The sequence below is a fragment of the Egretta garzetta genome, unplaced genomic scaffold (genome assembly GCF_000687185.1).
Source record: "Egretta garzetta isolate BGI_Z169 unplaced genomic scaffold, ASM68718v1 scaffold118, whole genome shotgun sequence".
NCBI classification, from domain to species: domain Eukaryota; kingdom Metazoa; phylum Chordata; class Aves; order Pelecaniformes; family Ardeidae; genus Egretta; species Egretta garzetta.
Window position 1 is genome coordinate 433,370 of NW_009260484.1, and position 15,322 is coordinate 448,691.

The 15,322-nt window shown below is 36.6% G+C and overlaps 1 protein-coding gene across 1 annotated transcript in view; it reads left to right on the top strand.

The window, feature by feature from the left end:
* Positions 1 to 15,322, top strand: part of HEATR1 (HEAT repeat containing 1) — a 38,490-nt gene that overhangs the window by 15,996 nt on the left and 7,172 nt on the right. The window contains exons 17-33 of the mRNA XM_035899682.1: positions 365 to 548; positions 821 to 969; positions 1,950 to 2,142; positions 2,683 to 2,855; positions 3,186 to 3,353; positions 4,353 to 4,595; positions 5,350 to 5,481; positions 5,888 to 5,994; positions 6,979 to 7,122; positions 7,962 to 8,080; positions 8,344 to 8,465; positions 9,739 to 9,867; positions 11,093 to 11,323; positions 12,026 to 12,152; positions 12,721 to 12,887; positions 13,517 to 13,563; positions 14,382 to 14,505. Of these exons, the coding sequence (XP_035755575.1) occupies positions 365 to 548; positions 821 to 969; positions 1,950 to 2,142; positions 2,683 to 2,855; positions 3,186 to 3,353; positions 4,353 to 4,595; positions 5,350 to 5,481; positions 5,888 to 5,994; positions 6,979 to 7,122; positions 7,962 to 8,080; positions 8,344 to 8,465; positions 9,739 to 9,867; positions 11,093 to 11,323; positions 12,026 to 12,152; positions 12,721 to 12,887; positions 13,517 to 13,563; positions 14,382 to 14,505 (2,559 nt within the window). The remainder of the gene's footprint in view (positions 1 to 364; positions 549 to 820; positions 970 to 1,949; positions 2,143 to 2,682; positions 2,856 to 3,185; positions 3,354 to 4,352; positions 4,596 to 5,349; positions 5,482 to 5,887; positions 5,995 to 6,978; positions 7,123 to 7,961; positions 8,081 to 8,343; positions 8,466 to 9,738; positions 9,868 to 11,092; positions 11,324 to 12,025; positions 12,153 to 12,720; positions 12,888 to 13,516; positions 13,564 to 14,381; positions 14,506 to 15,322) is intronic.

Here is a 15,322-nt window from a genome sequence, read left to right on the forward strand (position 1 = left end):
CTTAGGGACATGGTTTAGTGGTGGGATGACAGTGTTAGGTTAACGGTTGGACTTGATGATCTTAAAGGTCTTTTCCAACCTAAACAATTCTATGATTCTATGCCTTTGAAGATATATTTTAGAGATTGGTATTTTACTCTTCTGTTACTTCACTTATCTACATTTAATTATGGTAGTAAGAGCTGGCAGAGGTTTCTCAAACTGCAGATGCATGTTTAAATGTAAAATCAGAAATGTGATTCACTTTATAAGGGTACTTCTTTTGAGGTTGGAAATCAAATATTGCTGAATTTTAGTGCTAAATTTCTGTCTTCTGTTGGATGAAATTGTGACAGTATACACTAAAATGAATTTTCATTCACAGGAAACTCCCCTAAATTGGTCTGTTGAAACAATAGAGGAAACTTTGGTGCCTAAGGACTTGTTAACTGCATATATAGAAAAGCTCAACAGTGATCAGACTGCTCATGCAGAGGAGTCAGCTATGTTCCTGTTCTTATTGAAAAACTTCATTAATGGCCTAAAACCTCCTCTGTCCTTTTCGAAAGGTAAGTGTTAAAGTTTTGGCTGTCTTTTATATCAGTGAAGTGAAGAAGGAAGGCTAATTTTTTTGTCTCCGGAAGTTGTTGGAAACAAGCAAGCCTTGCTTCCCTAACCTTCTTCATTTGTTGTTATTGAGATCTGTAAAGATTACTTATTTGTGAACATGAAATCAGCCAAACATATTGTCTTATTTTAACTAGAGGTGTCTCTTTTCTCTTGATTTCTGGAGGTGTTCATATGCATAAACTGTGTCTTATGTACAACCTGTATTTTTTAGAGGAAACTTGGTGGAATCCTGAATCTCTGAATCAAGATAGCCAAGACTACCTGCACCTCCTGTTGGGGCTATTTGACCTACTTGTCTATGGAGCTAGTGAGGGAAGCAGTGCTGTTCAGTACAGAGCATTGATGAACCTCTTACTCAAGGTATTAATTTGCATTTGTTGCTCTGAATTATCAGTCATCACCTGTTACACAGTTACTTAACTTTAAGGAAAACTGAGAAAAGTGGATCATGCAACACTGTGGCATGCTAGTAAGTAGTGTGAGCAGATGGGAGTCTAAGCTTCAGCTGGTTAGTTAACCATAATGCAATGTAATAATAGAAAACTAAAGGAAAAAACCAATAAATGGACCAATTGATGCTAAGGTGAAAACATAACACTGATTTGCAGGGCAAGGTCAAGAGCTTGAAGTTTGAGATAAAAGTTTTGGTCTTATCGGGGAGCAAAGCAAACAGTTGCTCTGTAAAATTTGTTTGGTTTTAAATACAAAAATTGAAAGGAAAATTTTTAGAAGGCATTACATGTTTCCTTATAACATCATCTCATGTTTTCTCACCCGCATAGAGTGATACATTTTTGTGAAGAGAAAAAGGGATGTTTGGCAGTCTGGATTTTAGATGACATGGAGTAGTAACTGTACATTCTGAAGAAAAGAGAAGCAAGTAATTGATACAAAGCCACTGTTACTGGAATTTGATGCTGTTTCATCAAGAATAGCACATGACAAACACAAACAAGAAGGAAAGAATAGAAATGATTTCATAAGAAAACTTGTTTCTGATGTTAATTCTTGTATATAACTTTGTCTAATTATCAGTCACTCCAAGATCTAGTTAAATTGTACTGACACTGAGCAAGAGCTCGGTGAGTTTGATTGAGATGAATTCAGTGCCTGGCTAGGTAAAGGCTGTCAGCAGGGAAGCAAGGAGGTTTACGCAAAAGCATCTACTCAATAACTTTTTCTTCCCAAAAGACACTGTTTCTTGACTCTGTAATTCTCTTCCTGTCTACTGCTTTGATTTGGGTAGTTTGTCAGATGTTGTGAGTTTGCCAATTAAATGGAAGTTATTAAGTTCTTTTATCTTTTTTCTTTTTTTCTTTTTTTTTTTTGTTAAATTTAAGGTGCATCTTAAAGATTCAGAGGTTCTCTTCAAATTCCTTTCAATTTTATGGACTTACAGTTATAACCTTTCAAATCATCTGAACTATGAAGTCAGTGCAATGCTACAGACTAAAGCTCTATATATTGGCTATGCATTGCTTGAATCACAGACATACCAAAAAAAGAAACAGCTGTTATCACCATCATCTCCAGGTAAAGTAAAAAAGTATCTATCTGTCACCTGAAAGCTTAATCACAGTATTTTTATATTTTTTGCAATTTTACTGTATTTTATGCCATGAAGAGTATCTATAGTTATTTATGTTCAGCTGCACTAGGCTGAGACAGCTCTCTTTCTTGCTGATTCACTGTTGCAGTTACTAGCCCAAGCTCAGAAGTAGGTGAAATAACTTTTTTTTAATGTTAAAAGTGTTGAAGAAACACCCTTCTATCCTGTAGAAGTCAGTTATGGCACCTTACTTTCTGTGCAGTATAAGTATGTGGTAGTCAGTAGCGATATATGAACTCTGTGAGCTTAAACTCAAGTATAAGGTCTGTGGTAAAGAAGTTCAGAGCCATGGTTCTGTGGGATTCGCATGGGGTTTTTGTAGTCTAGAGGTTTATAGTGAGAAGAGATGACTTTTTAATTCCAAAGTAATGTTGATGGCTCTTCAGGGACAGATACAGTAAAATTCTGACCATTCACTTTATTCTGTTGTCTTTTTCTCCTTCCTTCCCTCACTCTTTTTGCAGTGGTGATATCTTTGCTAATTAACTTGGGTAGTCCTGTGAGTGAAGTTCGAAGGGCTGCTCTTAACTGCCTCCATTCCTTGAGAGGGATAAAAGATTCTCTATTTCATCCTGTTCTTCAGCATTTGGAGCAAAAGACAGAAGAGATCGTATCTGACCCTGCATACATAACACAGGTATTTTTGTTATTAAGGTGTACAAGTTTTGTCTGCTGCTGTTAGCTCCCATCTTTTCTAAAAGAAATCAAGTTAACTGGGAAAGTTCATTGTCTTTGTATACTGTAGTAGACTGATTTTTTTTAAAGGACTATAAAAATATTCAAGTGATTTATTACATATGGAGAATTGAGAATACCTCAATTAAGAGGTATTAACTTGTGGTTTATTTACAGATGAAGAATTCTGTTTGTATCTGGATTGCATTATTACGAAAGTATTGAATAAACATTTTTGAAGGCATTTTTATTGCAGGGAAGGAACTTAATTTTCACTTTATTAATGAACTAGATTATGGAAGCTCTATTTGAGGACCTTGAGACAGAACCAAAACAGAAATCCCAGAAGAAAAAATTGTTGGAAGCTTTGGAAAGCATACTTGATTGTGTACAGAGCCCTATTTTCCCATCATATGTTGCAAGAAACTTAATGAAAATTCTTCATGAAGTCCATGGTGAGGTAAGTGTCACCTTTCTAGTTTTATGGGTTCTGCACTTGATTGAAATGCTGAAACTTCATAATGTATTAGACTATTCGACGTTAAGTTGACACCTCTAATAATAAGCGATGGTGCTGCAAAGTATGATTTACTGATACAAAATATTTGCATGCTCCATCCAAGAATGTAAAGGCTGCAGAATTTTGCACTGGAGTTCTTAAGGAAACTCCTTTGATGTTACAGAAAAAGACTGTTTCAGAAGAAGATTATTCCAGAACAAATTTATTACCTTGGTTAGATGTCAGTGTATACAGTTTTCTGTACAGAATTGTAACATATTAGGTAGTACTATCAATTTTACTAGTATCTGTTAACCTCCTCTTATCTAGTATATTCAGAATTCTAGAAACGCTGGAAAATACATGAGTTCAATGTTCAAAAACCAAATGAAATTATGAATTTTTATGCTCTGTTCAGTTGTATGTATCTTGAAAGGATTGTGAACTGCAGAGAGGCTGAGAGTTGCCTCACATTTGGGTTTTGTAGGAGACAGCAGTCATCAGTGGAAAAATATTGTCTTGTTTCTGTACTTCAAAAATAGGAAATGCTACTCTGCAAAGGAGAACAGCGAAGTAGCAGATAAGCACATACTCGTAATCTCACAATAAGTCTTGTATTTTTCCTCTTGAACAGCTGTTGAATAAAATACTGTATGCAGCGTGTTACCAGAGAGGGGATGTTAGAATCATGGAATCATTTAGATTGAAAAAGACCTTTAAGATCATCAAGTCCAACTGTTAACCTAACACTGCCATCCCACCACTAAACCATGTCCCTAAGCAGGGACATGATTACTCAAGTTGGCCAAGCCTCTCTGTGTGAATCATCACAGGGATGGCAGAGGACCACTGTCCTTCACAGCACACCAATATGTTGCAGTAAAATGAAGCTGTGCTATTGGAAGTTTGTTAAAATGAGAATGGATAAAAACTTCTATTACAAATTTCCTGTGTTTGCAGATGATTCTTTCTCACCTTTTGCCTGCATTAGACCAGTTGCTAGAGAAGGTTTTTAAGGAACCTGAGGCAATGTTGAAAGATGAAGTTGTTCTCCTGCATCTCATCCTTGGAAAGTTTAATGAATATTCAGCAACCCTCTTGTGCAAGAATCAACAGAGTCTGGATTTATTTATCAAAAGTCTGCATGCTGCCAAGAAAATCTATGAAAAAATTCAACCATTTCAGATCACAGCACTTGGGCAGGTATGGCTTTTATGAAAGGTCTTTAATTTATTTTTATGCCTAAAGCAGATACCAGTGTTTAGGATTGGATTTACAAGGACTCTTTCTGTGTTAAGGAGTCAATAGCTTTTGACCTGTCTTTCTTCTGGTACAAATTTTCAGGGTCTCCATAGTGTCTTTGAAACATCTAAACAGGCTGCAAAACTTTCTCTCTTAAACTTACCATAAGAAGCTGCTGCTTGCTTTGTTTGTACATTTTGGCAAGTACAGAACAGAAATGTCATTGTATTTGCAAGCATATGAATACCTGTATCATTGTCTGCAGATACTACTGTTTCACTGTCCTTAGTTTTTGTCAGTCAGTCAGGAGCTTTAGTTCATGTTTTTCATCTGAGGAAAAATTGTCAAGAAAATACAGTAGGTGAGAAATAGTCTCATCTGAAGGAGGCTACAAATTCAGGCCTTCTATTAGCCAGGTATTAGCATATACTTAACAAAGGCTAGCAACAGCAAGTTTGTTCCCCCTGCTGGGCAAGTTGTGTGAAAAATCTCAGGAATCAGAATGTCAGATGGGTATTTCAGAAGTGTGTGCTTTGCCTCTAAGGATTCCTGGGTATATGCAAATACGTAGTTAGTATGCAAATTTTTATTATATATGTTCATACTAACCTGCATGTGTGATTGGGTGTGTCAAACATAATCTAACATACCTAAGTTCAATAGCTTGTGATTTTGTTATCTTCTTAATGCATCCTTTCTTTTTTCCCTTTTGTAGATTACTAAACCATTCTTTGCAGCTGTGTCAGATGGGATGGTGCAACAGAAGCTATTAAAAGTATTGTTTGACTTACTGTTAAACTGTAAGAACCCGCTTTGTGCCCAGACTATTAGCAGTGTGTTTAAAGGGGTAAGTGGCAAACTCCAGAACACAGAAATGCGTTCAAACTTGTTGCGGTGGTTCTGTGTTGCTACATTAAGTAACACTCATTGTTTATATCATTCATAACGTGAAAGGAATTGAAAACTACTTGTCACATAACGTAATTGTGTTAATGGCATGAAAAGTTTGTTAAATGACTGCTTTTAGAAGCTATTTCTTTAAAAGCCATGCATCAGTCACTTACTATGTGAATTAATTCAGAAGTCACTTCTTTCTGCTGCACTGACTTTCATTTTCTCAGATAGGACTTGAATATGTGGATTATATACCCATATGTGCATGAAAGGGATGTGTTTTTAAAAAAAAGAGGGGGCATAGATGTGTGATATGACACGTTGTTCATTGGTGCTTGCATTATTGTTCTTTGTTTTAGATTACTGTGTGTGCTGAGCAGATTGTCAGAGAACTGGAGCCTCCTGAGAAAACCAAAAGTCTGGCCACTGTTCAGCAAACTAGAAGGCAGAAAATGCAGCAACAGAGGTAAAATAACTAGAAACCCAAAAATATTATCTGTATAGTTTGAAAATGACACTTGGTTTACTACATTTCATAGTTTGTATTGAAAGCATAAGCATCTATTTCTATTCAGAGTAAAATAACTCTGAACTACTTTTGGCAGGAGGAAATCAAATCATGTTGCTGTTTGAGAACTGATGGAACTATAGTCAAAACTTAAAAAAAAATCCAGTAGTTTTAATGTTGACATTTGCTCTTATAGAATATGGCTTGACAGAGTTGAGTTTAGGTATTAAACTTGGTTAGTAATGACGATGTCTGGACAAATTACATACACGTTGCTGAAGCCTACAGATGCTCATCAAAATGCTCCTGTTAGTTGACTGAAAAACAGTTTCTTTCAGTTAAAATATTAATACTATAATTAATTGTTAGATCTCTTTGTTTCTTCTCTCCATTCTCATAAGGAAGGAGCTGTTTTGTCCACTGTACTGCTTCTCTTCTTTAAGCGTCGGCTGTCAGACATTGTTGAAACAGGATATTGAGCTGGTTTTCTTGGTTTGACCTAAAATAGCTGTTTTATTTTCCTTCACTTGACCTTTTTTAACAATCATCACCCATTAGATTGATCCATCTGTAAACTGTCTGTCAAGAGTTTATAAACACACGTGCTTGCGCACACCCCCATTGCCTGCATAGTCAGTGGTTAGACAACTAGTAGTTCTGAAGATGCAAGCTTTCTGGATGACAAGCAGATTAGCATTTGGACAGTGAGGGCATGCTATACTTTGTTTTTTCAAGTTTGGTCTGGATTTTCTGTTGTTTACAATGTGTTGCTCCTTCAATCAAAAGCCTACACATTGCCACCTCTCCCAGGAGAAGCAGTGAAGGATATTACTGTGTGAAAGAAAATCTGTCTTTTTTTACATATGCATGTGTTTGTTCCCTGAAACACTGTACTAGTTTCTTTGCAAATGTGTATCCTGATTGTTTGTCTTACCTTTTTAGAAAGCCTCAAGATGCAGAATTGGCACCAGAAGCAAGCCAGTTCAACTGGCAGAGGGTTATGCTTATTCTGGAATTACTGCAGCATAAGAAAAAACTCAGACGTCCGCAGGCATTGGTACCTGCACTTTTTAACCTGCTGAGCCGGTAATCATGCCTCTGTAACACATGAATCCTTGAGCTTTCTCTTCTGCAGCAGACACTGTAAAGCATTAAAATACAATAATATAATTAATCTAAATAATATTATTAATAATATAAATACTAAAATATAAAATAATATTAAAAAGGCTACTTTCTCTCTGCTTTGTTGCCATGTTTTGTTGTTTAGCTTGCCTTTTTTACTTGAACTTCTTCTAGGTAAATCAGATGAGGGGAATGGGAAGTTGTTACAACGTTTTTGCCCTTTAGACAATCTAGTGGGCTTTTTAAGAGTTTTACCTGATGCGTAGCTTCTTATGTGAAGATTTTGTTTCTCAGGTGGAGGGCTTGGGATTGCTAAGAAGGATGACACCTGTGCTAAAACTGGCAAGGGTGACAGGACTTGTGTCTTTTGCAGAGCTATTACAATAATACTTTTCAGTTTTAAATTTCCTCGCAAAACATTGTGGGACAGCTTTCCAGTGCAGCCTAAGAAAACTGTTACTTTTCCTGCCAGCCCTGTCTCCAGGCGTTTAGGAAAGTTTACCTATAGATTGGGTATTTCTCTTTTTTCCCTATGACTTTCCTTTACGTAGATTTGCAATCCTATTTCAGGTGATCATCTTACACTCTTGACAGTGCTTTGATAAATGTCTTTTATTAGACCAGTTGATGTATCTGAAAACAAAAAAAAGAAGAAACACTTTTTGGCAAACACTTTTTATAGTCCTCAATTTAGAACTTCTGTAGAATGAAGATTGCATTTTCTTATTTGTATCTTAATATGCAGTTTGGTCACTTATTTTTCTTTACCATTTTTCAATCTTTTTTTCCTGAATGTATAGGTGTCTGGAACCTACGGCATCAGAAGAAGAAAATATGGAATATACAAAACAGCTAATCCTCAGCTGCCTGCTAAGCATCTGTCAGAAATTGTCTTCAGATAGTAGTAAGGTCCCAGCAGGTAAAAATTGCCAAAATCATTTCCTGGTACTTCTCTCACCAGTACAGCATTAAAACAATGGCCTCTAACTTTTTTTCTTCTCTCAGTTTACGCTGCATTGTTGAGGAGAGATAGGTTCCTCTGTAGGATATAATACAAGTTTGCCTTCTTAATCATTTTTCTAGATCCCTTAGTTATGGTTTGCAAGTTGAAACCAGTGCTTGAGTGTACGGTTTATTCCTATATGGTTTACCATTAAAGTGTTAAGTATTTTTTACTTGCAGATACCCTTGACAAAGAAAAGTTCAATGTGGAAGTGATAGTTCAGTGCATCAGGATTTCTAAAATGCCCCAGACACACCACCATGCACTGCTGCTCCTTGGTGCTGTTGCTGGCATGTTTCCCGTAAGTAGTACCTGAAATTTATGTGTTCGCTTTTCTCTTCAGGCTCCAAATATTTGGAAGAGTAAACAACATGTAGAGCTCTTCTATGGGGAGAAACTTTCTGAAAGGAGCAAGAGGCAAAATTTCCAGGTTCCCTGCTCTTTTAGGGCTGCCTATTCCCTTTTACTTGAAAACAAACCTCTGTCTTGTCAGTTTGATCACTAGTCATTTACGACTTGTAGATGAAGCACATTAGAAATGGAAGAAGCCTTCTGACAACAGCCCTGCCTCACCTTCAGGCTGTGGTCAAAGTTCTCATGTGTTACTTCTTCTTTTCCCTGTTTTATACACAAGAGAGAAAACATCTAGCCCGATAGCACATGTATTCTCACAAGTTCCTATCTTGTACAACACTGAGAAATGGGGTTATAGTTGATAAAAACAGATTGGTATGATTTTAATCAACTGAGAAACAGGCCTTTTCTTCTGTGGATTGAAATTTGACTGTACGCTTACCCTTCTAAGTCAGATTCTTTTGCTTTGCTTTGCAAAAGAATCTGCTATAGAACCGAGCTTTTATTCTACATTAATACTGGTCAGCTCTTACAAGATTTTCAAGGAAATATTTTGTATGAGTCTCATCTCTTTTTAAATCTGAAACACTGAATTAAAAACGTGCCCATAACTGCTTCCTCTAAGTTCTGGCAAAATTTAGGAAACTAACTCTTGAGCTAGGTGATACCTCTAATCCAGCGCTCTTAAAATTAATTACGATTGTTACAGTCTAGCCCCCAAAAAAGCCAAAAATTAAAATGAGCATGGTTGGTTTCTGTTGTATGATTGCTGTAGATATTGACAGTGTTTTACAGATATAAAAAGGGCGGGTGGGAAAGGCATGAAAATCACTGGAGTCTGTGCCACACTCACATTTGTGCTTCTGCAAATCTCCCCATAGCTGATTTTACTTGTCAGACTACCTTGGCACTGAGTTGAAGAATACACGGTGTTTCATCAGACTGAACTCTCAATTTCCACTCTCTAATTTTAATTGCTTAGAAGGTCATCTTGGTTTCTAAATAATATTTAGAACTCTTAACAATCACATAGTAAGTAGCTGTAAGGGACCCTATAAATTTAAAGTTAGTTTAGTGGAGATTTTAGAAGACACTAATGATTCTCATTTTCTTTTATAGGACTCTAGTGGCATTTGTGGGAAGGAGAAATGCCTTAAGGTATAATACGCAGAGCAGCACAGTTAAAAAAGTAAACTAATCTCATCTGTCTTCTTTTCCAGGATAAAGTTCTCCATAACATTATGCCCATTTTTACATTCATGGGAGCAAATGTCTTGCGTCTGGATGATACTTACACGTTCCAAGTGATTAATAAGACAGTGCAGATGGTTATTCCTGCTCTTATACAGGTAAATTTGTCTTTTTTATATAGATATTAAATTATATATCTTAACTATATTAACAGACTACTCCTCGTCTGACCAACTCTGAGCTCATCAGATTACTGCTTCTCTCTAATCTTATGAGCTCCTGCACTTTATAAATGATTTAGCCAAAACAGTATCACAGCTGTACCTAAAGAGGACCTGAAACATACCTTAAGTTCAACTTTTTCATTATTAAAATACCTGGCAAGTTCAGTAGAGGAACCCTTGGAAATGAGAAGGTGGTTATTAGTCCTATAATAATATGTCATGGTCATACCTATAGCAGACATGGTCTGAAGGAAGTGGAAAGGTAAAATATTTGACAAATGATTTTACTCTTCCAGCTGGTGTTTGCATAGGTTTTCTTGGTTTTGGCTGGACATCTTAGATGAATGGTTATAAATCAAAACAAAAATGCATCATTGTTTTTCAAAGGGGACATTTTTCCTTCAGTCAGATTTCACTTGCACATAATAAATCTTACTTCTAGGGTCATTCCTAGATTTAAACATGAAAAATGCCATATGCATTTCTTTTGTAAAAATGAATTGGAAAAAAAAAATTCTTCTTCTAACAATGGGCTGGAGATTTCCTGGTGGTTTTTTTTAATGATATGTATATACATTTTGCATTCTCTTGCAGACCTCTGTTAGAGAAATCAAGTTGCTGTCTCTCTGGTTTTTTTGGTTTTTTTAAACATTTATTTAGTTATTTATTTAAAACCTTTCATAGCAGTCATCACAAGTATCTGTGACAAATTATTTATGGCACACACAATTATTACATCTGGGGAGAGCCTAATGTTACTTACCTGAGATCATGTTAGCCTCCTTGTATTGTTTTTACTAGACCCTTGAATCCAAGACCCTACCTATGAGGCTTACAGGCAAAGTTTTCAGAAGATGTGGCATTGTTTTGGGGTTTGGGGTTTTTTCTTTCTTTTTTTTCTCTTTTCCTTTTTTTTTTCTTCTTTTCCTTTTTTTTTTGTCCCTTTAATTTTATTTGAGGCTTCTTCCTTTAACACTGAAAAGGAACTGTGTGATTGAAAACGGTTTATTTTGGAACACTTATATTTTCTTTGAGATTATGCTTCAGGTAATGCTGTTATCGGGCACGTAGTGCTGTCTCTCATTTTCTGAATTTACAAGAAAGAACTTGTACGCATCTGCAATAATCTGTTTGAACTGCTGTACCTGTTTGCACATAGGCTGAAGACAGTGATTTATCGGAGTCCTCCGGAAGTGTGGAAGAGGTGGTGATAAAGATCATTCGCGTGTTTGTGGATGCCTTGCCCCATGTGCCGGAGCACCGCCGCCTGCCAATCCTGGCCCAGCTGATCACTACGCTTGGAGGAGACAAGTTCCTCTGGGTTCTCCTGGTGCTGCTGTTCGAGCAGTATGTGACCAAAACTGTGGCTGCAACACCAAGCACAGACAAGGTTAGAAGATCTTGTGGAGTCAACCTTTTCCTCAAGAGACAGATCTCCCCCTTTCTGTCTATGGTCTTGCCTTTAAAAAGGTGCAAGATAAGCCCCTAGGTTACGCTAAAATAAGTAGTGAGCTCTGAGCCTGTGCTATAGCAGAGCACAATGGTGATGTTGACTAAGATTTGTATTGCAGATACAATATTGTTTTGTCCTGGAGCCTGAAAAATAAATCAGGTCACATCATACAGCAGTCCTTGACCTGAAGAGCTGATAATCTAATTATGAAGTGCTTCAATATTTTTAAAGTTGTTTGGGTTTGTTTTTTTTTTCTTTAACTGTGTTTGTGAAACATGATACTGGTCTTCCTGTACAGACCAAAATGAAAACCCTCTTATGTTTTTGTGTAGGCACGCCCTCAGATTAGGTGAAAGCATAGTTTATAGGGAAAACTAAAAGAATTATTAAAGGAGCATTGGCGAAAAGATACAGTCTTTGCTGTAGCAATTACATCTCTTTCTAAATTCTCTGAAACTATGTTCTCTCCAAGAGCTTGCAGCTATTACCCTTGGTGTTAATCCTGGCAGTATCCAGCTCACCAGGGCATTTTTACAAACTCACTGAGGAGTTTTTGAGTCGTTTTATCATTATTAGTAATTTTTTTTTTTTAATTATTGAATTTTTTTTTTTTTTTTTTTATTTCTGAACCATAAACAGGATGCTGTTCTGGAAGCAGACACTGAATTTTGGATTTCCATCTGTTGCGAATTTAATGTTCGTTCTCAGTTCCAGAGCATGATGAAAATAATCCAGTACTTGACAGAGCTGCCAGAGAACAAAGAAGGTAACCACAAAACAGAGCCAGCAAATGCATATAAACCTTCCTATTACATGGGACAAAGGGTAATGGTTTTAAACTAAAAGAGGGTAGATTCAGACTAAATATAAGGAAGAAATTTTTACAATGAGGGTAGTGAAACACTGGAATAGGTTGCCTGGAGAGGTGGCAGATGCCCCATCCCTGGAAACATTCAAGACCAAGTTGGATGGGGCTCTGAGCAACCTGATCTAGCTAGCAGTGTCCCTGCTTATTGCAGGGGGGTTGGACTAGATGACCTCTAAAGGTCCCTTCCAACCCAAACCATTCTGTGATTCTATGAATCTATTACTCCACTAGACAGAAGACTAAGGGATACAGAATTACTCTAATGACTTTTTTAATAAAATGAAATGAAAAATTTATCTCCTGTGGTATTTCAGAGCATCTTTTTTGGAACCTTGATGTGATTTTGGATACTGCAGAATAATTATCCTTGATAGGCATCTGACCATGATTTTACTTTGTTTCTGTAATCAGAAATCAAATGTCTTTTTCTCTTGGCTGCAAATTTGTTTTGTGAATGTTTCAACAGATGATCCCAGGCCAAAAAAGTCGAGAACATGCAAGACAAAGCTAAAAAATCAGGATGGACAGCTCTTTAATGTGGAGTCTCACTCAGACAAACAACTTCGGCATTTCAAATTCTTGTCAGTCTCCTTCATGTCACAACTTCTTTCCTCTCAGAGTTTTGTGAAAAAGGTAATGATGGCAGATTGCTTTTAAAATGACCATGTTAAGTAACTTTGCCATACTGTAATAGATGAGGTTTAATTTGCTCCTTAGCATGGCTTTACATTCAAAGAGTTGAAAGAATACACCATCCAGTGTACCTTGCTGACACCTTCATTGACGCAGTTTTGAAACCTCTCAGTAATGTTAATTATTTTTTGATAAGGCTTTTCCAGATAGACTCCTTCTGTGTGATTGATGAATAGGTAACTAAGTGGTCCCAGTGGATTCCCCCTGGCCTTATGGAGTCTGGGATTTCACTTGCAGTCTGTGTAACTCCAAGTTTGGTGTGGGATTCATACTATTAACTCCAAAATGTTACAAACTTTAAGTTGCAGCTCTAGCTGGAATTAGTTCCCAGTTTTTCAACTGAGCATCATCCACCAGCATGAAATGTATTTGCTACTATGACTGCATTGCCTAAGATTCTGAGATTCTCTTCTAGAATGATGGCTTAAGTGCAGATGTGGGGAACTCCCAGTTACCATATTAGTGGACATTTCATTCAGAACAAACAAATTTGCGTATACTGGGATGCTAACATAATGAAGGGATGTAAGTTTCACAGTTAGCATTTTCATTCTTCCTTTTTAAACCAGATAGTTGAATGTGAAGAAACAGAAGAACTGCAGAAGTTGGAACAGAGGTATGCTTTAAATCTGCTCCACTCCTCCTATTTCTGGCTTTTAATGCAACCTGGGAATATTTGTTAAGTGTAGTCCCATTAGAATATTTTTTCCTTGAGGATACTTTTAATGTCCTCCTTGGAAACAAGCAGTATTTATTATATGCAAGTTATTTGAGTTTTGTTTTGTTTTGTTTTTTTAATATGATGTGGAGTTCTTTATTTCTGAAGGATTGCTCTACCCAATATCTACTCTTCCTGTATTTCTAATAGTGCTTATTTACGTACTTGGCCATAACTATTATGCTGTTGATGATGGAGTCTCTAAAAGAATTCCAGATTTTTATCAAAACATATCGCTTCATTCATAGGAAAAAAATCATAACTCACAGGTGCCCCTGTATTGGTGTAAGAAAATTACCAGTAATCACAGATCACAGCAGTAGTCATTGGACTATAACAGCCAATGATGCAAAATCGAGGGTTTGTTTTGCGGAGGCTTAACTTCTATGTTTGTTCTAAGTGAAAAAGGGTGTAGAATTTATTTTAAATGCTGTATTCTGTAAATGCTCATTTTTAAATATCTGTGTCTGCCCAGATTGTTTTTGGTTTAAAATTGAGTTCTTAAGTAGAACTACTGTTGTATGTAGATGCTAATTTGGGGGTAGTCTTCCTTAATGTGCACGATTGTCCTTATTGCCATAGCTTTTTGCTAATATGTAGATATGATCTAGTCTCTCCATTAGGTGTTTCATTTTATTTTATTGTTGCTATTCTGTGAAATTTTATGCTTTCTAGTGCCCTTGTTGCTTACTAAAAGATACTTCCTTTCCATCTAGGCTATTAGAAGACGTTCTTTGCTATATAAACACTGTGGCATCTTCAGTGGAAGGAAACGTGGACAAGCCAACAGCCAAATTTTGGAGAGTTCTGCTTAACAAGTCCTATGATATGCTGGATAAAGTATGTTTCATTAGCCCTCATGTTAGCAGTGGGACGTTTCTGCTTTTGTTTATTAATTTGATTATAACCTTTGTAGGATTTCTTGTTGGATTAGTACTAAGCTTTATTGGATGGTCTGCAACCTGGTGCATTATTGTTTAAGCTCATCTAACAACTTTGATAGCTACAGCTAACAGCTTAGACCAGAAAAAAATACCAGGAATGCTTATTTCCTCTAGTTAGAATTCTACTGGCTAGAAGCGGTCATTTCACCATGTTATCTGGTGGAGAAGAATGGCTTTGGCAGCATTTTTCACTGAAAACTCATAAAATGTTTTAACTAATGCTAATGGAACTGTTGTATATTTCTACATGGAACTTAAAAGGAGAAAAAAATCCTTGTGCTTTTCTTTCTAATCTTTTTCTGATCAGAATTATATTTGTAGAATTGAACTGGCTGTCTTGTCGAGCATGCTCTGGGGCATACGTCTTTTCACAGCTTGGATTTTTTTTTTTTTTTTTTTGCCTGTGAAGCATATTCCAGTTTTCATGATGTACGCACTCAGGGCACTACCAGAAGTATTTTAGGGTAAGGAGGGATAGCTCACCAGTGTAGAAAAAAGGAATTGCTGAGGAAATCTCGGAGCTAGAGGATAATGGCTGGTTAGCAGCTAGTGTGAAGATACCTTAAGTACAACTGAAACCTGCTTTGTTCTTTTCTTGCCTCAGATACAGCATTGCCAGCCTGTTATCTCTTCTTTGATCCTGAAACCCATGTGGAAGTTTAAGAGAGTTTGCCTGTCTTATCTGGAGGCTGCTATGTGATAGTGCATGGGAA